This window comes from Varanus komodoensis, unplaced genomic scaffold (assembly GCF_004798865.1).
Source record: "Varanus komodoensis strain SLA01 unplaced genomic scaffold, ASM479886v1 scaffold32, whole genome shotgun sequence".
NCBI lineage: Eukaryota > Metazoa > Chordata > Lepidosauria > Squamata > Varanidae > Varanus > Varanus komodoensis.
The window spans coordinates 5,239,029-5,263,359 of NW_025335798.1; the positions used below are offsets into that span (position 1 = coordinate 5,239,029).

General features: G+C 44.2%; 1 protein-coding gene across 1 annotated transcript in view; it reads left to right on the forward strand.

The window, feature by feature from the left end:
• The first annotated feature begins 223 nt into the window (after nt 1–223).
• The window catches only part of IGFBP2 (insulin like growth factor binding protein 2), a 72,123-nt gene continuing 48,015 nt past the window's right edge, over nt 224–24,331 (forward strand). The window contains exon 1 of the mRNA XM_044438327.1: nt 224–851. Coding sequence (XP_044294262.1) covers nt 440–851 — 412 coding nt within the window. The 5' untranslated portion in view covers nt 224–439. The remainder of the gene's footprint in view (nt 852–24,331) is intronic.

Genomic DNA, 24,331 nt, shown 5'->3' on the forward strand with positions numbered 1-24,331 from the left:
GGCCTTCTATTTTTTTTTTCCCCCCACACCCGGGGGGGGGGTTTGGCCCCCCCCCCCCCCTTTTTCCACACCCCCCCCCCCCCGCCCGGGCCCCCCCCCCCCCCCCCGCGCACACGCCCCGCAGAGCCCTTGGAGGAAGGCCGGGACACCAGTGATTGCCAGACAATAAGTTCCACCTGGCGGCCCTCCCGGCGAGCCTATAAACTTTGTAGGCGGAAAGCAGCCCCGCTCCAGTGCACTGAGGAGTTTCGCCCAGGGCGTGAAGAAGCGACCTTCGCTCCGCACGAGCCGAGCGCCCGCTGCCCGCCCGCCTCTAGGACCCAGCGGAGCCGGGGCGCTCGCTAATCGCTCGCCCAGCAGCACCTGCTTGCCTGCCTGCCCGGCCGGCGGGCGTTCGCTCGGCCGCTCGCTCCTCACTCAGCACAGCGGCGCCGCCACGATGGTGCAGCCGCAGCCGCTCGCCGTGAGCTACTTGTGGCTCGGGCTGGGCTTGTGGGCGTCGCTGCCGCCGGCGGGCCGGGCGCTGCCCGAGGTGCTATTCCGCTGCCCGCCGTGCACCGCCGAGCGCCTGGCCGCCTGCCCCCCGCCGCCGCCCGCCTCGGCGGAGCCCGACTCCGCCGCCTGCCCGGAGCTGGTGCGGGAGCCCGGCTGCGGCTGCTGCCGCGTCTGCGCCCGCCTCGAGGGGGAGCCCTGCGGGGTCTACACGCCGCGCTGCGCCTCCGGGTTCCGCTGCTACCCGCGCCCCGGCTCCGAGCTGCCCCTGCAGGCGCTCATGCAGGGACAGGGCACCTGTGCCGAGCGGAGCGACGCCGCCGACGGGGGAGCCGCCAGCGTCGAGCACCGCGGGAACGGTGAGTAGAGCGCGCGGCGGCTGTGGGAGGCTGCGGCGGGAAGGCGGGCGAAGCGTCCGGGGGGCCAGGCGCGGGGACACGGGCGACCCGCGCAGCCTGTCGCGCGTGGAGCGCGCTCCTGGAAACTTTGGCACACGCACGCAGGGCCTCCTTTCAGCGGAACCTTTAAAGCGCTTCTGGACGTGCTCGCAGGTAACTCTCGTTCGTATCCTTGCTAAGGGCTTGCAATAGGTATCAGTTTCTGCATGTTTTTAGGTTTAAGGCAGCGTTGAGCCCTTCAGCTCCTGCTGCCGGTTGTTACTCCATAGGAGGCTTGCTATGTTTGGGCTTTGTGTTTTGGAGGCGCGGGGTGGTTTCACTTCAATACCTAAGCGGGAGGCAGTAGGTTTTGCCCTGAAGCGCCGCCTCGGCTGTGCAAGCTGGTTGCGGTTGCTTAGCCGGGAAAAGCACAGCGTCCACACGTGCATACAGACACTGACGTATGTGGCATCATGAGAAGGAACGTCTGGGGGAAGCAGTGCAAGGGGGCTGTGTGGGGCTGCGCCTGCACAGGTGTGCTGGCTTAACACATTGAGGAGAACGTGTGAACCTGCAGGCAAACCGCTTTCTGTGAGAAATGTTGCTTATGAGTAGTCAAGGAGGGTACCATGTAGAAGGAATGGAGGTCTTCTGGAGTTGTGTAAAGGAGGACTTGTGAAGGAGAGATCCTGAAGAAGGATGTTCAGGGCTGGGGCAGGGATTGGGCCTGCAGTGTGAGCATGGGTCTGCCGATGGGGCAAGGGGGCGGAAACAGAAGGGCTGGGTTCACATGATCAATTTGATGCATGACTCCCAGTACATGGCAGGCACACAGGTTCTTGCATCATCCAAACCTAGCAGGGGTGGGTTGTTGGTATGGTTAATACACCTAGGCAATGATCTATGGACTGTTCTGTAGGAGAAAGGGATGCTGGGTTTGAAGAGAATAAATTGGAGCGGTAGGCTTAAAACTAGGGAACGAGGATAGCATACCTTAGAAAGCCTGCATAAGAGGGAAACTGTTGGGATGTAGGATCAAAAGAGTCGGTCAACACTCATCCTTGTTGAGAAGGGCAATGAAGTTTGGGGAATGAGGGCAGAAATGAATGGATAGAAATGGGTGAAATAGTAGGAAGCTGGTGGTGATAGTGGGGATTTGGGCGGGCAGGTGAGTGAGATACTCTTCCTGGCAAAGGCAAGAGAAACTGTGCCAGTAAAGCAGGTAAAGTTTGGTGGTGGGACCGGGTCAGAAATGGCTTGGATGTCAATGTTCAATTGTTCGATGCGAAACCCTGCAGCTGGGTTAGTGGTACAGCTGGGTAATCAAAGACTCTGGACATGATGTTTTTACAACCAGTATCCCTCCAGTCTCGTGGGAAGGTATATTCTTTCTCTTTTTGAAATGGGGTACCTTTTCATGAAATTGTGGGGGTTGAGCTTCACCATATGTGGAGTGCAGAGGTGGGCTGGAGTGGCTGAACTCAGAGGGATGCTCTGTTAGGCTACAAGCGTCTTAGATTTCAGTGCTTTTTCACTTAAAATGACAAATGTGAAGTAAATGTGTCAAGCTACTTGAAACATTCTCCCTAATGTGCCAGTTTAAGAAGCAGGCTTGAAAGAGAGAAGCATGGAATGAGCAGGAAGCAATAAACTTTCAAAAATAAGACCTCCTTCACATGCCACTTGAAGTGCTCCAGTTCAGATTTCTACCAACCAGTTCTGTACAATGCACAGTCTTGTAAGAGTTATTTCACCTCTGATGCCCACTGTGGTATTGCACCAGTGTTTCTCACAGCACAAAGCAAGACTCTGTCCCCAGACTCACTGTAGACAAGTTCAAAAGAGTTGTTAGCTAGTCATAGTTCCTTGACTTGAATCTCCAGGGACGTTTAAGGATGTTTTCTGCTGTTTAGATGTTTGCTATTCAAACCCCAGTGTAACATGAGATACTCATGGCAAACAAAGTTGCAACACAAACAAGTGAAGCAGCTTTCAGTAGTGAGACTAAACTTCAGCTGAAATGAACTGTCTACTACAATAAATGGTTCACCTTGAAATGCCATTCCATCAGCTTGCTTGGTTTGAATTTTAAAGCCTTTAGTAACCATTTCCCAGATAAAACTAACACCATGCACAACTCCCATGTACCTTGTCTCTCTGTAACTTAATAATGCCATGAGCTCTTTGAAAGAAAGAGCAGAAGCATAATCAGGGTGAGAAATTCTGATATTTAAAACCATAGTGGAAAGCAGCAGTGTGTTCAAATTGCTGCTGCATCAAACAGTAGAACTTGGGGAGGCAGAAGCTGTAGTGAGTTACTGGAAATACTATGTTCAACAGGGGGAAGTTCTCTGCACCTAAAGTGTTGTATTCAAGATGACATTCCAGCTGGATGCCAGCTGTACGAGCCAGTGATGGGAGGTTTTCCCCCCACCCGATTTATATGCTGCCTTTTTCCTACGAAGGGCTCAAGGCAGCTTACATCATTCTCCTCCATCTTATCCCCACAACAACAACCTTGTGAGGTAGGTTGGACTTCCATTATAAGCAGAAATGAGGAACAGGAGAAATCATCCTTTGAGGCAAAGCACAAGTAGTTAAAGTGATTTAGGGTTATTCTAGGAAATGAGTGCAGGATTAGTTTGACTTAAACTTACTTTGGTAAGAGTGCTTCTTGTCTGCCAAGAGGCAGGTGCTGAGTTATTGTTATATGTGTAAATTCCATGAATTACATTTATTTGCATAGGGCAGGTTGGGGGAAGGAAAAAATTCTTCTCTTGCTTGGGGATTGGAATGCAAAACTTGTATGCAATTCCAAAATCGAGGGGTTGGCGAGTTTATGCTGTCCCTGATGAGAGTCAGGAAGGTTGCCCAAGTGAAACAAGGAGTAAGACCGAGCTTTCTCCTGCTGTGGGCTTCGGCATTGTTTAATCTTCCACTGAGGTCTGTGCTGCCAATCCAGAAAGGGCTGCAAGCAGAAAGAAATACAAATAATCCACAGCAAGGAACGGATGCTGTTACTGATTGCAAAAAAGGCTGTGGGTATTCTGGGGAATGTTGGAACAAAAATATCAATTCTGCAGAAATCAAATGAACAGGCAAAGTGTACTCTTTGGGGTTCCATTCTAGAAAAGTTTGCACATTTCCTGTTCTTTTAAGTTCCTTGGTACAGATTGGATTGACTGCAGTAGTATCCTGATCCTGTTTGAATGGATCCCCTTCCCCTCTTCTGTTAAATGCAATAAATCTGACAGTCCCTCTCTTGCGTCCATATTTCCTCTGTTGCAAAACTGCCTTGCAAGTTTCTCCTTTCTTACATTTCCTCTATGGGTTCAGTCTGTTTGCAATTGAATGTTGCTGGTCAGCTGTTTTCAGTGCGTTCTTCCAAATACTCTATGTAATGAGTCCTTTTTCATTCCAAGATTCTGTGTGATAAATATCCATTTGGCGATTGACCCCAGACCTCAAAGAACTGTAACAGTCATATAAACAAGTTCTAACCTAGGACCAGTAGTCTTAGAAGAAAAAGACAAGTGACAGATCGAGACATTACTTACCCACATAGGACATGCATGTAAGACTATTTGTAGAAACAAGGATCCATACGCCTGCCCCTGTTTTCTAGAAAAAAAATAGGCAAATGTTGGGGCTTAACTTGTCCTTGGTGGACTGCTCTTTATTTAGCAGACCTGACCTGGGGATAGACAATGAGAATGGGAAAATGCTTTTGTCATGCCAAGCTTGGGAATTAGTATGAGATTATTTCATTATGTTTATATCCTGCCTTCTTTCCTTTTGTGGCTTACATACTTGGCCTCCATTTTATCATAACAGTGCTGTGAGGTAGGCTGGGCTAAGAATGAGTGATTAGCCCAAAGTCACCCAGTGAGCTTTATGGCTGAGAGGGGACTAGAACCCAGATCACCAGCACTTTAACCACCATGTCAAACCGTCTCTGAGTCATTATCTGCACTGGGGTTAGATTATGGGTTTCCTCCTTATTATGCAATAGAAATAGGTTGGTATCTTCACATTATGATGTGTTTACAGAAGGACAGATGTGGTTGAAGCACCAGGTATATTGTCTTGTTAGCCAATCTTGTCCATACTTACCTGGAAGTAAGGCCCATTGAATTCATTGTGGCTTGCCTCAGAGTGAGTATGCATAGACAGTGTTACCCAAGTCACCTTCATGACTGTTCTGTTGTGAAAGGTAAGTTGGTAAGCAACAACCAAACTAAATCAGTTGTCTTATTGGACCAAAAAGACAAAGATAATTTAGGTATTTCATTGGGTCAGCTAAAATATCTTAACTCTTGCCTGGTTAACTTTACAGCATGCACAGGCCAAACAGGTCGCTCTACACAAAAAGTGTAAGTGGACAACTTGGATGAATGATTCCATAATGATCTGCATGTTCACATCTCTGGGATCTTGAACATTGTAGTGCTGACCTGAGGGATAATATAATTAAAGAAACAAGCAAATACAACCTTTGAAATGAGATGCACCATAATTATCATGTCTAATTCTGTAACAATTAGGGTTTGAATATAGTTTATGGCAATCTTAAAGCAACCACAACCAGAAAAAACTTACCCTGCTTGCTGCTATGAACCTTGGCTCTGTTTTACCCCTTCTTGCTACTGTTCACCTTGTTAATACTATTTGTAGTCCACTGTTCCTCCATGCACCACCACCTTGGTGTGTTCAGTACATCTGATGAAATGACATGTTAACCTGCAACATCCCATGGTGCAGAAAATAAGCTAGTCTCCAGATTGCTCTAGGACTTTCTTCTAAACTTGCTGGTGAGGGGACCCTATATTATTCCATTTTGTGAGGTGTTTTAGGGTTGCAGTCTGCTTGTTCCCTAAACCTTTCCCAAACTAGGCAAAACTGCTAAATCAATCAAGACCTTGGCAGTCTTTTTTTTTATCACTCACTCCTTACTGGAACTGTTACTGAAATTGCCTCTCTGGCAGTCTGCTTTGCACATTTTTTCGGGGTAGCTCTTGTTTAATTAAGTTTAGTAATGGCTGGAGATCTAGCAATGTCTCTGATCATCCCAAGGGCCTAGCCTTAGGCAACACTATGGATGTTTCTTGATTTCAAAGGCTTGAGAGCAACTGCTTTAGTTAATTAGAACTGTTACCACAAATATCAAACAAACAGGGCTAGCTGAAGTAAACAGAAGCTTCTGAGCTGTGCAATTCTCTCTCCAAAAGGGGACTACTTGAGAACCACAGAGGAAGAATTCAGAATGTTTTAGTCTCAATGGTGCTACTCCCTCTTGTCCTTTAATAGACATTCTGTTCTCTCTTTGTTTCAGATATGCTTCCACCCTCCCTTAGATTTCGGGTTGGTGCTAATTGAACCTGATACTTGCTATGGGGCTGGGGCATTGTTGGAATTTCTGAATTTGAGCTATTACAAGCAGTTTGTTATCCATAACTAGGGACTGAGTTCACCCAAACAATTTGGTGTTTGATATTGGCTGGAGATTTAAAATGGCATTTATGATGTATGATGGTAGAATTTGCCAACTAGTTCTAACCCTTGCTGGGTTGGCAGCGAGTCTGGAAAACATTGTTATGCTAGCATTGCTTGCCAGATCTGCCATGTGACATGAGAACTTCCCAATCTGGGTTATCAAGCCCGATACTCTTCCTTCAACGGTTGTCACCGAGATGTCCTCGAGAAGCTTATTAGCAGAGCACAGTCAGCTACTTCCTGATCTGTCCTCAGCATCTGGTAATTGGAGGGATACTATATCTGAACAAGAAGGTGGCAGAAGGCATTGGAATATGTGTTGTAGTTCAGTTCTTAGGGGAAAGTATCATAGAGTCAGGATGGAATGGGAAGAACTGCAGACCAGAGAGCTATCCAAGGTGGTTGTCCTGGGCGGCGGTGCTGCATGTTGGTGCACTGAAATTTTGCAATATCTGATTCAAGTGGTTTAGTTAAGGTGAGGCATTTTCCATAATGTTTCCATGAAGTGACATCTGTTTACAACTTCTGAGTTTCCTCTGGTATGAAGAGGAGCTGGAGACTTGTGACCTTGTCTGGAATGTAGCCTTTGGCCTGACACTACATTAGCTTTCAGCACAGAGGGTTTTACAACTCCTGCTAATGGAGTCTTCAGTAATTTCAGTGCCTTATTCCATTGGATTCATGTTACATGAGCTCGTTTGGGCTCAGACTAGGTAAAGGTTCAACCCTCTGTCTGAAATCTCAATGTGGAAAGCCTCAATACAAGACTTGTTTTAATCAATAGATTTTTTTTTTTGTCATCAGTGGTATTAGAAGAATCTGTAGAGTTGATTTGGCTTCTTTTCATACTGCCTTATAGAGACCAGTATTTGCAAACTTTAGCAGTAGTCTCAGAGTAGGGGTTAGAGGATTGGCCTGGGACTCGAGAGACCTGGGCTGTAGTCTCTGCTGGCTATGAAGTTCAAGGGATGGCTTCAGACCAGTCTCTTGGCCTAACCTACCTTGCAGTGCTGTTGTGAAGATAAATGAGAGTTGGAAGACCATGTGTATCACCTTGGGTTCCTTGCAAGAAGAAATAAAATAGAGGCCATATATATAATGCTAGTACTGTGGTGGTGTTTTTGATGCCAAACTTTAAAGATACTTGTTTCCCTTTTAGTAGAGGTTCTGAGTCATGTTCATAAATATTTAATCTTGCAGTTTTCATAGTAAGGCAGAGGCCTTTAAAAAAATCTGCCTGGTTTTCCTGTGTAGTAAAATGTTACAGTCCAAAAGAGTGGGGCATCTGTGGTTTAGTTCCAGAAATGCTCAGAAAACTCTTCATCAACATTGGTGTGTGAACTGGGAAGCTGGAGGCATGTTGCAATTAATGCTAGCAGGCTTTACAAGTTCCTGTACATATAACGTCTCAAAATATTGAGCCATTTTCTGTGTCCTAAGTTATTAGAAGTCATTCAGACTTTCACATTTATCTTATAGATTGGGGCACTGTTAGCCATTGACTATCCTGCATAATTATATGTTGCTGCAAATGTGTAAGCAATGGGAAACTTTCTTCTCATAGCTATGAGGTATAAACGAAATTAACAGTAGGGCCGCACTGATTTTCTTTTGGGACGCAATCCTGAATTCCCATTGACTGTGGAGCCCTGGCCATGAATGTGTAATTGGTTGATAATTTGGATATTTTTTTTAAAGGCACCTGCTGCATCTATTCAATGATATGACATAGTTGGACAGTTCTAATTATATCCTTGTTTGCAGCAGTCATTTGCAATCGCATACAAGTTCAATCCTGCACTGATGCATTTCTCAACTGATCTCAAAGTGTGTAAAAGCTTACAATGCAGGCATTAAACATGGGGCTGCTCTTGCCTAAAGGCTGAAGCTCACAGACTGACTGAGGAAGGTGTTCCTGAATGCAACACAATGGTTGTGCTTCATTGTGTTGCATCCAGAAGTGGTCTCTGGCTTGAAAGGCCCTTATTGACTTTAACCAAAATGCCAGCTGCAAACATTTGGGGATTGCTTGGCCACAAGCAGCCATGCTCTGGTCATGTCCACTTGTAGATTATTGCAATGCATTGCACATTAGATGGCCTTTAAAAATAATCAAGTATAGCATTGTTCTCCATTACCTCACCAGATTTCTTTAACTGTGATGTTTTCAGGTGATCTGTCAGCATAATTTTGCAATACTTTGTCATAGTTCAGTATCAGGGTCCAGGCTATCAGATTTCCTGTTTGAGTGCTCAGAATTGGTTAGGCTGGGCACCGATAAACAGTTCCAGTGTGGTAATGCTTCCTGGCAGTCTGACCATCAAAACTTACATTTCTGTCTCAATCAGTACTGTCCTTTTGGACCTATTTCCATTGATAAACTGATCCCTCACAAATTCTATTTTATAGGTAAAACCCACCCTATAAACAGACTAAATACAGAGCAAGAAATAGCAAATGACTGAGTCATTTAGGAAGCTGTAGACACAGACTTTAAACAAGGGACCTTCCGATTCATAATCCGTCTTAGGCACCAACCTATGGTGAGCCGTCTTGATAAAGATGTGAGCATATCAAGTAGGGAAAACATACTAGAGGTAGATGCCCCTTTCAAATAGTTTTAATAACTCTTCTAGTAGGATTTACTGTTCCTTTCCCACCCTATCAAATGCTGCCCCCATTTTAAAAACAACATCAACTTTTCATTTGTATGAATAGAAGGATCTTCCACACTTAGAGCTGGGGAGAGCTAGAGCATGACCGCTATAAATGTAAAAATAGATTTACTGCTGGAATAGGAATTTAGCAAACTTTGCTTGGAATTTGAGATCCCAGAAGAGTCACCAGCCACAAGCAAACACTTCTTGCTAAATCTCAGAGGCATCCTTACATAGTAATGTCTGCAACTACTCCTCTCTCCAACTATTGTATGCACTGTGTTCCAAACCAAAGAATAGTTAAGCCTCCTCTAAGCACTTAGCCAGGGCACTGTCTTGAACTGGGGGGGTAAACACTTTGCTCCCAGTGAGTTCAGTCAGAGTAAGTGTCCCATGCAAGATATCACCCAACTCCTGGTAGCATTCTGGGATAAGGAAAACGTTTTTTTGATAACAGTATGAGCAGTCTAAGGTCACTGACTTCAGAGACAAACTGAGCATGCTCTTTTCTTGCTAGCTCTGCGGATTTTCCCTTCCAATACAGGTTTCCTTTAATACACACAATTGTAGTCTATCCCTCTTCACACTTAACACCAGTTTGTGTGCTAAAGTAGGAACTTGGTCCCTTTTACAGACTTCTGATTTTATCTTCACTCTCCTCAATAAAATATTCTGTTTGGAACTATGGGCAGAAAAAGGCAAGCCTTCATTTTGTTATATTGGCATGCCCCATCATACTTCATCTCTCTATAACAATTAAAGAAGAAGCATATGAGGATAGAAGCCATAGCAGAAGCAACAGATGGTTTAAACTAGGGCTGGGGTGACAAGCTGTGATCACATGCCTGTGCTTTACCAGGTGCACTGGCTCCAATTGAACGTGCTGTCTTCAAAGTCCAAAATAGATTGGGGACCACTTCACCAGAACAACCACTAAGACCCTCTTCAGAGACCCTGTTGGTCCTTGTCCCCACACCGAGCAAAAGGACAGGTGACTGCCCTGCAAAGGACCACCTTGGCTGTGGCACCCTGCCAACAGAATAACCTTCCCAGGGAGGCTTGTCCAGTGCCTGTTCGCTTGTAGCAGGTGAATAGGAGATATTGAGACTCTTTTCCAGCTCCATTCTCTCCCCTTCAATAATAATGCGCCAACTAGATAGGCAAAAAATTACCTGCGCTGTTCCTCCCAAGATTGGATGCCTGCCAGCCTCCAAGTTTGGGCACTGTGGGCATCCCAGTAAGATTATGCCCTTAATGTCTTTCTGTTCTTAAAATTTGTATGCTGCCTTGAAAGAGTTTTATCCTTGAAGGTGGTCCCAAAACAATTTTAAATGAATCAAATGAAATATGTATACCTGAGCATTTTTCATTGAACAGCACAATCTGCCTTGAAGGCTCAAAGAAACACATGACAATCCTCCCACATGCTCCCCCTCTTCCTCTAAAGATGTGCTCACACCTTGCTCTGTTTAGTTGGCTTTCCGCTGTTCTCCTCCGTCTGGTGCCTTTCTATTTCCAGTCTGGCCTGGGGCCATTTAAAAACAAAAAAGCAACCCATAGCAACAGAAAAGGAATGCATAAAAAGGCAGCTTTAACACCCCCAAACTGTCCTTGTAAAAATCAAGCTCTTCAGACAATTGCAATGCTCTTTCCTTTTTCTCTTCCTTTTTCTTTCATTCTCCCCTGCTACTCTTCTCCTGTCTTTGGTTACACCAGCTGAAGATTGTTTCATCTTGTGTTCCTTGCTCCCAGATGTGTTCTTTCCCATTTCACTTTTATGGGCCGAAAATGTGTGTGCATATTCATGTTAAGAAGCATGAGAGCTTCTAGAAAGAGTAACAGGTGTTTATTTCCAAGTAAATATATTAATGTACAGCATTTTTACCTTTTATGCAAAAAAAATTTACAGGGCCATGAGCAACAATTAAAAGTATAGATAATTATTTACAAGCCACTGAAAGTGACAGCATTTTGTGCAAAACATGACTCTGAAGGCAAGCCTCTGAAGGTTAGATACATAACTTATGTGCTACCCAGACAGGGTTAAGGAGTAGTGCATAAAGTTCTGAGCAGATTGGGACCAGGATGGCTGGAGAGTCTCCTCCTTGATCTATCTACCCCATCAGTGAGGGCATTGGATAGCCCAGCTGGACTCCACCAGGAGAAAAACCTGCAGTGTGGTTGCTGTGGAATTCCTTGCCTATGGCAGGCAGCAACACTGTGCAAGTTTCAGTGCTTGCTGAAGACCTCCCTGTTCCAGGGAGCCTTTCCTGCTGACCAGCCACAGTTCTAATATCACCCTGTTCTAAAATACTGCTTTTATGCTATGATTTTGTTTTATGCTTTTGCTTTTTTCCTGTGTACCTTTTCATTTGTCTGGGTAATGTTTATGTCTATAGTAATGGATATATTAGTGTCCATAGCCAACATTTCTTGTATTTACAAGAATTAAGCAATGGGGGTAGACATACCAGAGCACATGTGTTGGGCATGTTAGGATGCACTGACACATGTTCCAGACAGAGGTTCACCTATACATATGCCATTCATGCTTAACTTCAGAGATCCTTTCCATAGATGTGCTTTCTCTCAATTAACTTCATTAATTTCATTTTATTTCTATAGTGTCCAATAACCAAAGCTGTCAAGGAGGCTTGCAAGGATTAAAATCACAAAGACGGAATAGTGCTAACATAAATCCAGTGTATGAAAATACAGCAATTTTAAGCAATCAAAAAAATTACAGCTTGATGCCCAATGCATTACTCTGTAGAGGCAAGCATTACTTTGGCACTGAGAGATGGCAGTGCTGGTGCCAGCTGGGCCTTGCGGGGGGGGGGCATCATGGGCAGGGAGAACAACTGGCAAGGCCCTCATTGCTGCCATCCTCTGGCCATCACTCAGAGGAGGATTTCAGCTGATGAACATTGCCTACAGAAAAGGCTTACACTAGGAGAGGTACTTTGTCAGGTTTTAACCCTTTGAAGTCATGCAAGACTGGATTGGTCAAAACTAATCCTTAAACCAGGCTTCAAAATGTGGACCAGAATTGCTTGGTCCTCCTGGTTCCTGTTTTCATGGCTTCATTCTGAACAGCCCACCATTTCTTGAGCAGTCTTCAAAGGCAGAGTACATTGCATGGTAACCTGGAAATTACCAGAACATAAAATACTGAAGCCAGCCTGTTTCTGTTTAGAGAGGAGTACACTTGGGTCATCGATGGATGGTGGTAAAGGGTGCTCCATGCTACTTGGGGCCACCAGAGTCTAAGATGCCAATGACTATTTCGGGGGGGGGGGGGGGGGAGCTAAGCTACAGACCAACTCTTGCAGAAGTGCAGCCCCATCCAGAACAGGTTGGATACTATGAGCCCCCACCAGAAGACTCGTTTGCTAATATCTTGGTTGTCTTTGAGTCAACCTTTGGCTTATTAGCTGTCTTCCAACCTATTGTCACAGCCAGGCACATCTGCAGCTTCACTTGATGAAGATGAAAGGCAAAAATGGATGAAAGCGTATCCTAAAGCTAGAACAAGATAAAGTAATCCAGTAGTGAGGTGGCAATGTGTCACTCTCTATTGATTCAATTTATATGGCTCCCCACTAGCCTTAGGTTCTCTGGGTGGCTTACAACTTTCTAGATGTCTGTTTGAGAAAACAGAACCTTTTGTGTGGGTATGCTGCAGGTCCAGTTAAGCAGAAGAGAAATGGTTATGAATGACCCAAGACAGGAGAAGCTGGCATTTTCCTCTGTATAAGAAAAGTTTTACTTAGTAGTGGGCTTTCAATAGGCCTATTTTACTATGCATTAGGCATGGCCCTGTGCACATTCAGTTGGAAGCAATTCCCACTGTGTGCAGGTGTGGTTTAATCCCAAATAAGTGTGCAAAGGACTGCATTTGCAACATTAAACACTTAATGGTTTACGCTGTCGCTGGTCAGTTCAGCATCTATACTCTGTTCTGAGTGCTGCACAAGAGTCCTTAATCAGCCAAATGTCTCTTCCCTGTAGAATTAATGCTTTCCTCAGGAACAAAAATAACATTCTGTATTATGCTTCAGGGTTTATCATTTATAACACATACAGAAATATGCACACCCCCTTTGCTCCATGCAAATACTTCTAATGAGAATTCCATGTTATGTTCCACTTCGATGGCCAATTTTGCCGTTTGAGTGTTTGACATCCTGATTCTAAGCAAGTTTATTTGAAACTAAAATTTTTTGGAACTAGGTTATTGCTGGCTTTATTTCTAATTAATGGTAGATAGTTACTAGCAACATTTATGGTTTAATTACTGCTAATATTAGATTTACAGCATAGTTCTAAGAATTTCTGGAATTCCCTAACATTTAATTTATAATAATTACTACCTTTTATTAATGCAACCCATAAATTAAAAGTAGTGGTTACAATCCAGACTTCACAAGGTGCATAGGCCCAGTGTGCAAACAAGTAACCTGGGAGATGAAGAAGGAAGCTGCCACATGTCTGTTCCAAGACTAGGATGAGGTTTTTTGTGCCTGCATTCCTCTACTGTGATTGTGCTAAGGTTTTCTGAAACTGACTAAGCATGAACTCAGTTGGGTTTGGGCTGGGTTGCCTGGCAAATCAGCTACCCCAACTTAGGCCTGTTTAGGGCGGAGGACTGCCCCACTCACATCAGCCGTGCTTACAAAGAGGTGGTGTTGCCGCAGTGCTTCTCAGCAACCACATGTAATTGCTGCAAAACGTCCTCTTAAACCATTTTAGTGCTCTCTCGTCTCAGTTGGTTCTGTTACTGTTGTTCTGTTTTGCATGTGCTCCTATTATATGTAATATGAAACAGCTTTTGGGGTGGTCTGTTGGGTCAGGAACTGTATTTCTGTTTAAACCCCAGCAATGCTCTTAAATTTGGATCTGTAACATAAATCAGCATGTACAATTTTTATGCAAATCAGCATCCTCTTGCTTTGGTGATGCTTTGTTTTTGTTTCTTGAGGGGTATATGTATAAGTAACCACAATCTGTAGGGAACCGACTACTAGCATTTCAGAATCCAAAACAGTTCTGTCTGCCTCAGAAATGGGAGTGCCATTTTCTTTGAGGGCTGCTTCTGTCCCCCCCCCCACCCCAGGTCATGCTCTTATGCTGCTATTTCCTAGCCTTTGATTAGCCCAGCCATTGAGATCCATTGACCAATAATTTCCCTAACAATGGAGGTACTTGCCAGGGATGTTCAGGTAATCTCCTGTCTAGACCTCACTCTTGAGAGTCATGGAATGAGTGTTGGAAGGGGCCCTGTCAGAACCTGTCTTGTGCTCAGCTCCCTGGGGCTTATTTGCGCAGTGTGTTATGGCACCCATGGGAGCCAGGTTGCCGATTCAAACCCCTCTCACGGTTTCTCACTTAAAGGTGTTGTTGGGGTAGCTGACAACTCACTGAGAAGCCATAGGCTCTTAGAGGTTGCAGGTGGCTTGTCACCTACCCCACAACCTCATGCCTGCTGGGTTCACACAATGAGAAGCTACAGCGCACAGCTGCCATGCTTGCATTGTGGCTATGAGAGCTCTGTTGTGAGTAACAGGCAAAATGAGGGCCAGGGTGGTGTCATGGTTAAGAGTGCAGGACTGGGACTCAGGTGATCTGGGTTCTGGTCCCTACTTGGCCATGCAGCCAACACGGTGACTTGAGGCCAGTCACAGACTACTAGCTCAACCTTCCTCATAGGGTTGTTATGGGGATAAGATTAAGTGTAGCAGAAGGAAAATGGGGTAAGCTGCTTTGAATTTGTTATAGGAAAGTGATATATAAATCTAAAGTGGTACAGCCAAAGGGATTCTGTCCTAAGACTACCATGGAAGTGACTACACTATTTTGAAGATACAAAACTACTGTATACTGAGGAAGGTGAGAGAAGAGAGTTTAGCCATACAGAATAGGCTTTATGCTTATAAACAGTGGTTGGCACTTGATGCCCAGACATGGTGGCCATGTGTGAATCATCAAAAAAGAAAAGAATGGAAGAAGACAGATTTGCATAGCCTTCACTTAAGATAATATATATGCGTATATAGAAATAATTGTAATTCAGATAGAAGCTCAACACATCTCACCATAGTGAGGGAGAAGGTGACCTGTGTCACCTCAGTCTCTTACCCAGGTGCTGTTGATGGGCCACTTCAAGACCCAGCTCTTCCTTGATGGTTCTTGAACTTTAAACTGGGTATCCTTCAAAACAGGTCACCTTTTACAGAGACAGTTTTCTAGCTACCCTTCAAAAAACCAAAAGGATTGTTATCTGTAAAACGAGACACCTGACTAGCTTACAGCTGAACTGGGCCAGAGCTGCACAACCCTGAAAAAGTGAACAGATAGTCACCTTATGATCAGGTGCAAAGAGAACTCATAGCGATACATCATGATTTTTGAGGACCTGCATTTAATTATGACAGTGCATCAGCCTAGAAGAAAATCATCCCACTCCATCTACATAGATCCAGTTTCCAACAGATTCTGGTGAACAGCGGAGCCTTTATCAGTCAACTCACCTCAGTTCTAACAGTGGCTCCCACTCATTGATTAAAGTACTGCAAGGTGGAATCAGTTTGCCCAAGAGTATTCAGGATCTCCATCAAGGGTAGGTGTAAATGGGCATCTTCAGGTGGCCCACTGGTAAGTGAAGTTCCTTTGGGAACCTGCTTATGCACCTGCCTCTTGGTCTGGCTCAGACAACGGTGGTGGTGAAAAGGCAGGGATCCCTCAACAGCCCGGAACCAGTGTTGAGAACAGTGGGTGGCCTGTCTCGAACCTGGGCAGAATTTGGTTGTCTGAGCAGTAGCGCCTCTCCAGTAACAACAGCGGGTTCTGTGTGCTTGCTTAAGCATGCCACCCTATCTCTCTGCATGCGCGCTGAAAAGTAAGTCCCCTGAATAAAGCGGTACATAGTATTATGGTATCAGAATTAATTAATTGGGTGTAATAAGTGAATGCTCTAAACTTTTTTGTGATGTCAGTATTCTAAATTAAATTCTGCTGGGTTCAGTGAGGGGAGAAGGAGCATTTTGTCCTTTGAAATGCAGCCTTGATGGCTTGCTGGATTGATGAGCAAGTGCAGTGAAGTCAACTGGATGTGTATAGAAATGGTATTTTCTTTGAACACAGAACTCTTTACAGCCATCGGGTTGGTTCCACAGTGTCATGCTAAGAGCATGCCAGCTGAAATCAGTGGCACTTTAGTCATTAATTAAACTTATTGTCAGTGGATCTGTTTTAAGTATGACTAAGTTTGGATCTATCCCACTGGTAGGGCTTTCACATAAGACTCACCTATATCAGAGCTGAATTCTGATTTGTTGATTTCTCTCCAAGCAAACCACATTTTAGTACTCTGACCTGAGTAGCATAAAAACCCATGAGTTGCCATTGCGTGCGAACCAGGTTGCCACTACCTATATTTGAGGGTGTCATTTTTTAAAGGCAAGTGTTTTAATTTACTTTATCCCACCCTTCCCTTTCCAGGAAGTTTATTATTATATTGTCTTTAAAGCTATTTGCTGCTGCTGCTGTATCTGTCCTAAGAGGCTCTCTCCAGATGTGTCTGACCATGGCTTCAGACATACTTTTAAACAAAGCTGCCCTCCCCTCCGCCTTCAACTAATTCATCCTTTTATTCTTCTTGCTACACATGTTGGAACAGGACTTAAAAAGAGTTAGTCAGTGCTGCATGACTGCCCATGCTGTGCAAAGATACGATCGATGAAGCTCAGATATCCAGCAGGGGTGAGTCGCTTTACCTACCCTTGGGGCCATGTCTCGCCTTGATGCAGAAGAGCAAGCTGGATCCACTGTGAATTGAGCATATGGCTGTGATTCACTAAATTGTTATGCCTCTAATACAGTGATATTTATCTCCCATGTGAAGCTAACGTTAGAGGCTGGGTCCTTCTATCCTGGGAGATGGTATCAGCATGATCCCACCTCGGGCCCTTTCCAAGGCATCTGCGTAGTGTAGCTTCTCCAGCATGGCAAGCAAAATCACAGTCACTTTCAGACCAGGCAGGGTGCCATGGCTTGGCATTAAAACACCTGCTTTGTATCTCAAGGTGTGATGTCCAGGCTCTCCAGGTTGGGCTGGAAAAAAATCCTGCCTGGTACCAAGCAAAACTGTTGCCATGAACCCAACAACACTGACACAACAAACTGCCATGGCTCACATCCCATTGTTTGTGTCTATCAACAGTGTTGGGCTAGATGGAGCAATGCCTGTCCTCAGAGCAAGACAGCTTCTTGTGCTCCCACAGATGTCAGGTCTTAAGTCTCAAGTCTGAAATGTGTGTTTGCCTTCACTCAGCATGCTGTAACTTCTCATGGTTCAGTGCCGTGTTGGCTCCTTATTTCCAGTAGCTGTGATCACACAGAGACTCTCACTGGAATCAAAGTAGGTTGCATGGTGAGTGCTTGGAAGCAGGGTGGACATCGCTTGTGATGTGGCGGTGCCTTTTGGCAGTGTCCCCATGGTGATGGCAATGTGTGTGTCCTACCTCTGGCAAGTCTTAAACAACTTAGATAGGTGCTGACTTTAGCACTATGATGTGAAAGGGAAGGGAATTCATGCAGAGATAGAGGAGGCTCACAAGCATCTGCAGTGGGGTTGATTCTCCTAGAGATTTCTTTAGCAACATTCCTGATCCAAAGGAGCTTTCTGATAGGTGAATGGAATACTTCACAAAGCTCTTAGTTTTTGATGAGGCTGGTGTTAGAGTGTTTTAACAGAGGCATTCTCAAAGTGAAGGCTTGGCAAAGTAAACATTACTTGGTTGCAAAAAGCACACAGCCCCAGAACTTTTTTCTGTAGCGGGGGGGGGGGGGGATCAGCCCTGGTTAAAGTAACAAAACAGTCTTGGTTCTGCCCTTCCAGTAGGCAGTGTTCTTTGCATGTATCCACGGGAGCTGATTAGTTCTGCATCCTGATAATTCTAACCTCCTGTTACATCTCAAACTCTTGATTAACTCTTTGGTGAAATTTTTTGTCTGTTTGATTTCCTGCCCCTGTAGCTATTGCAAAAGTTGGAATTCCTGAAGTTGTCCTAATTTATCATAGTGCAGTGGTAAGAGTCCTTGATGAGACTGTCAAGTAAGCTATAGACAGACACCCTGACTTTTGCTTTGATGTGGAAGTCCTGATCTGCATCTGAACCAGCCTGATGCTTTCTGAAGCTCCAAAACTGGATCAACCAAAGTGGGACTTGGGGACAGGTATAGAACTGAGACTAACAGGTGCTACTATTCTCAATACTTGTACTTTCAAAATTCAACACCGATTTTTGGGCAGAAAAATGGAGGTGAGGGGTTGAAGTCACTGAATTTATGCAGAAGAAATTCTCAGACAGTTTTCCACAGGTAGAGTTGATCCTGGCAAGGGCTGTAGCAAGGCTTCTGTCCTTTTTCCTAAGGTTTTTGTTTGTGTTACCACTGGACATAGCAAAAGCATCAACTGTGTTGACAGTTCAGTACCCCTTTTACATTCTTGACAGCACCTTAAACCTACCATCATCCTGAGACAGAGGAAGAAGGAAGGCAGTCACCTCAAATGCACACAAATGTGCAGAAATTCTGGAGAAAATTCTGTGAGGCCATTCAGAATGATCAGAAAAGAAATCTCATCTTTTTTTCCTGAGGAAGAAATATATTTCAGAAATTTTGACTCAGTCCTAGTTGTCAGTCTTCAGGATTCTGAACCTTCCAAATGTTAAATTTCTGAGGGATTACTGGGGATGCATCTGCCTCCAGTGCAGATGCTTATGGAAGCAGAGTTGTGGTGGGGGGAGCAGCATTGTGTCCAGCTGCAGGAAGAGGTGGGGCTGTTGCTGTACTACAATCTGTCTTCCAGTTTTCTGGCAGCATCCTTCCTCTATGAAAGAGGCTTCATTTTTTTCCCCTCCCTCATTCTCAGGGAAGCTTTCAGTTTATTTTAAACTTCTCTGGCTGGTGGTTTTGAATATACCTCACTGTGAGGTGGCCAAGCAGGGGTTGAGACTTGTCCCTCCTACACACAGTGCTCCAGGCTGCCTGCGCTTTGTGATCTGAGAATGCCCTGGGGGAGGAATTGCCTCATGGTACCTTCTCCTGGGCTTTAATTGAAGCACAGGGAGCTGAAGGGACTACAAATTAGTTGCACAATGAATGCATGGGTGCTTGTGCAAACTCCTCAGACATCTCGTGAATAAGGTAAGCATAAGAATCCCAAAGCCAGCTATTTTTTTCAAAAGCACTTTTTCCCCTCAGATTGAATGAGAGCAGTAAAGTGTGAAAGGCACAGTACTAATTGCAGTTTAAACACCTGTGCTATCTAACCCTTACACCAAGAGTGTTTCGTACATAGGGCTACTCAGACTGGGAGGAGGAAAAAGGTTTTATTTTCAGAATGTTGCAGGCAGTTAGAAAGATCATTGTTCTTGGCATTTGCGCTCATCTTTTCATTTTGCTCAAAGCAGATTGGGAATTTGATTTTTTGAAAAACCATCCTGAGCATATTTTTTTTACACGTGTGTCTGCAGCATAGGTAATGCCTCTCGAATGAATCACTTTTGGCTGAAGAGCTAGTTGCTTGGTTTAGATAACATGGGAACCCACAGTCAAGGGCTGTTGATACTTTGGTTGTTCTCAAACTGTGGTTTACCATGTTGTTTGAACTCAGCCCATTATGAATGCCTCAATAAACCATGGGTTCTTTTCATGGCTTGTCATCATTAGCACAACTGGCTTGTTAGTGCAACTCAGTTCAGGCAACATGATAACCCAGGTTTCAACAGCAACCTAATCCCTGTTCAACCCTTGAGTTTGGGTCCTCATGTTGTCCGAACAGTTTGTCTTCAACTTCAGTAGAGCCTGTTTCTTCATTTTGTTTTTGTCTGTTACACTTCTAAACTGCCCAATGGCCAAAGTTTTCTGAGCAATGTACAAATTAACAGCAAATACAAAGGAAAAAATTCAGATTAAAACGGGATAACAAGCAGAAGCTTTTTGACTAGACTCTGGATTAGTCCATTCCAATGATATCTTCTGAGTCCATAGACTTTGTCCTGAAGTGCGTTCAACAGTTGTTCCAGGGGAGTGGGCACTTCTAGAGGAGCACCCCTTCTCTGATAGCAAGCTCAGTGAGGGCAAAGTCATTGAATGATGTGCATTCATGATAGTGAGTGTGCAAGGGAGACCTTGATCCATCCTCCACAGTTTGCCTTCTGTCCCTGTACTACATAGATCAGGTCCAGGTTATGTCTTCATCTAGATTTTGTGAGTCTGTGTAGTGCAGTTGGAGGCCCAGGTTTAAATTTCTGCTCAGATAAGCATTGATTGATCATTCTCTCCCAGCCTGGCCTACCTCACAGAGCTATTGTGAAAATGAAGGGAGAGAGTGCACACCCTTGTGTCCAAGAACTCTTTGGAGGAAGCATGGAGGTAAAATGGTCATAAGCCCATGCAAGTAATATTTTCTTGTTTTCTTGGTCCTCCTCTAGCTCCTTCTGTTTAAAGCGGCATATGCTTAGACCAGATAAGACCCAATTCTTTTGTGTTTAGGCTGCTTACAATCACAGAAGCATTGCTTTCCTGCCTAGAGTCTTTGTCTAGTAAAGTGGGGCTGTTTTACTAGTGGCGAGGGATTTAGGGGATTAGGGTGGTGATGGTCTTCTGAGGAAAAAGAATGAATTCTCCTCTCTTGTACTTAACAAAACAAGGAAATAGTAAAATAAAGAGGAAACAAGGAGCAGGAGAGGCAGCGTCGTCCATTTCCTAGTGGACACATGCAGCACAGCTCTTGGAAGAAAAAAGCCATTTGCTGTTCTTCTCTATCCCACCCCACTTTTTGGCTTCTTTCACTCTAGCACTTACACTTAGGTATTGACAGAATCTCAGTTTTCAATTTGTGAGGAAGAACTAAAAACTCGGTTCATGGGAAGGATCAGCTGTTTGAACCTCCGTTGCTTTATTGATGGAAGCCCAGGTTCCCTGCAGGTTCTACTCACAATAATACATTACTGGGCAGAGGTAGACTGAACTACGAGTATTTTATACTCTCCTGATCACGTGCACAGGTACAGAGCAATTGATAACAGAATGCAGACATTACAATGAAATTCTGAGGTCATCATATACAGAACAGATAAGGAAGATCAGCCAAACATGCAAGTGACGATATTTCTATTTGCAGTGTATTAACAGGTCCGATGTTTCTGATTGATGTTTTTAGTTTTTCTTGGTATTAGGGTTATTTTGAATAAAACTTATTATAAAAAAACAAATCAGTTGAGTAAATTCCAGAAACTTGAACCCATCTCCTGGTCTCTTTAGATATGTAAATTTAGGCTATTGAAAAACCATTCATGAACTCATAAGCTCATCTGCTGCATGTTATCAGGAAGACTCAGACCCTGAGTCTGAGCCTTTCTGCTTGGCTATAGTGCATGGAGCACTCTGGGCCAGCAAAATAGATACTTCCTGGTAAACTGAATTCCTGCAGGGACTCTGCAGCAACATCGTAGCGGGTGATTGTATATCTGACTGAATGGAAAAGCAAATTCTTCCTGTCTGCTCTTTGCCCATAGCCAGGGGAGAAGAAGAGCCAGAGAAGGGTGGGGGGAGGAGTGCTATTTTAAACAGAGACTTGGCTTGGAAAGCCAATGCTTTTGAAAGAGTGCAGGTTTGGTTTTAACACAAAAGCACACATAAACAACGTTTTTCTGCCAGGATTTATTCAAAATTTCCCAACAGTACATGATATGTACCCTTTATGTGAGAGTGCAGGCATGTACATCCTCTTCTACTATAGGTCACCTTTTGTGTGTACCTCATTGTGGACCCTGAAATTTAAATAGCAGTCCTGGGGAAGCTGGGACTGGGGGAATGAGAGGAAGCCTGACCATTCCTTCTGCATTCTTGCAGTCGAAACAAAATCAGTCTCTCCTCCACACATACCTACTTCTTTCTGTTGGGATGGAAGTGTTTATTGGCACCCAAGTTCTTTTAAATCTCCTTGAACAGACTTCTGCACTTGCTGATAGAACTGTAGCTGGTAGAATTATTGAATTGAGCTTAGTCTTTATGTAATAAAAGTAGCTTTAACAAAAATGATGCTTTGCAGCAGCCGCATAGGCTTCCTTCACTGAGGAGACCTAGGCAATGGTTAATCCATTCATTTCCACATGAATGCACACAATTTTTCCATACAGGCAAACATATACATAGGAAGAGGTTTTCTACCAGGTCAGACTTACTTGTCCTTCTTGCCAGGTATTGTCTGTGGTGTTGAGCATAGGCAATTTCCCCCCTTCCTCCTACACCCTCTTCTCTGAGGCAGCTGCTTAATGCTAGGTATATTAGCTGCATCCTGTTTCGGAATCACTGCTTTTCTCTGAGCAGAGGATGGAGCTGCCAATGTAGTTTTAAGGGGCATCAGATTCTCCTGCTGTCATCCCCACCACGTGGTCCCTTCCAATAAACCAGAAGAGAGCACGTGGTGGGGATAATAAACCAGATCAACACATGGCCTCAGACTTTCCCATTCATTCCATTTCCCCAGCAATTTTGCCCACAATCCGCTAAGACAAACTTAGGACAGAATCCCCCTGAGCATGTGTGCACACACAGAGGACACGTGTGTCCACTGTTGCTATAGGTATAGCTACTGGAGGATGAGAAAGGGATGCATAGCCAGAACTTAGAGCAGTCTTCCCCACACTGATGTCCTCCAGATGCTTTGGACTTCAGTATTCTAAGCTGTGCTGCATAGAGTTGAAGTCCACAGCATTTGCAGGGCAGCAGCCCGAGAAAGGCTAAGTTAGAGTGTTGGATTAGGCAGGGAGAGCTGGGTTTAGATATAGATCATTTGAACATGGTCACTCAGTGAGCTTTTCTGCCAGTCACACCAGTCGCAAACTAACTCACAAGGTTGTGGTGAGAGCAACACTAAGGTGGGGAGAACCATGTGTATTCATTAGCTTTTGGGCAAATGGGCAGGATAAAATTTATACAATAAAGATTCATTTGGCCCTGCTTGGAGCACCAACAGGCTTACCAAGGAGAAAGAAATTCAAAAAATATTTACTAATTTAAGAGGCAGCATAAAGAGTGGAGATATCTAAAACTTCCAATAAACTGCAGTGAAAACTATTTTTCATATTAGAAAAGAATTTTATGACCTCTGTTGACAGTTCCTAGCTGATGTCACATTGCTTGGTTAAAGTAAAATAATTACCCAACTACTACTGACAGGTTAATTGCCTCTTAGATGGGACACTTTGTCCAAACTTGTTGACATTTGGGAGACATGATGCCCCAAAAGAGCAGTTTTATGCTTGTACATTTCAGTCCATTTAGTTAAAAAAACAAATGTAATATGTGGCTGGAGAGAGTCACAGATTTCCAGTTACAACAAATGATCTCCAAAATATGAATTAAATTTTAAATATAAATATATATATGAATATTAAGAATATATATGTTGTGAGCCTCCCCGAGGCTTTGTTGCGATGGGGCGGCATAGAAATGTTTTAAATAAATAAATAAATATGCATATGAATATGAATATGAATATGAATAAATAGCTATGAATAAATATCATGAAAAATATGAATATATTTTGAAATCTGAAAAATGCTTGTCCTATGGCATTCTCATGTAAGTACATTTTGTGGCATACGATGTTTGGTTTGCATTTGTTTCTGTTTTGCCACTTATAAGGTGAGAATAATAGATTATATGAAAAGCTCATTGATGGGTTTTTGTTTTTGGGTTACCAAAGAAATCAGAATAACATCTGCACAACTGGCAGGGCTCCTGCTATTAAAAATAGCAAGGCATTGTGGTAGTACTGAGTTAACATTTCAGCTTCTGATGAGTAGGGTTTAGGGTTTTTTCCCAATTTCTTTGGGACCCCTTTAGGGGGTGATTTCAGAGCAGTGTTCAACGGTGGGTCATTAGAATGGTCTCTTAATTAAGATGGGGGTTGCCCATGCAGGGCTCTGCCCACAGGGTCTAGATCATCCTTCCCCAACCTGATGCGCTCCAGCTTTCTTCCTGTCAGCTCTAGCAGCAGTCAAGAAACTAGGAGTTAGTCTAGAACATTTGGAAGGCACCAGATTGGGGAAGCCTGGCTCAGGTGCTTGAGTGCCACTGGGGCCTGTTGCTGGACGGAGGAACTGCTGTCCTACCCTTAAATGCTCTTACAGCTAGGCTCTCAGTATCCCAACTCATTTCAGACAGAAGCACTTAATAGTAAAGAAGACAACTGAGGTTACCTGAAGGTATTTCAAGAACAGCTGAAAACTTCTGGAC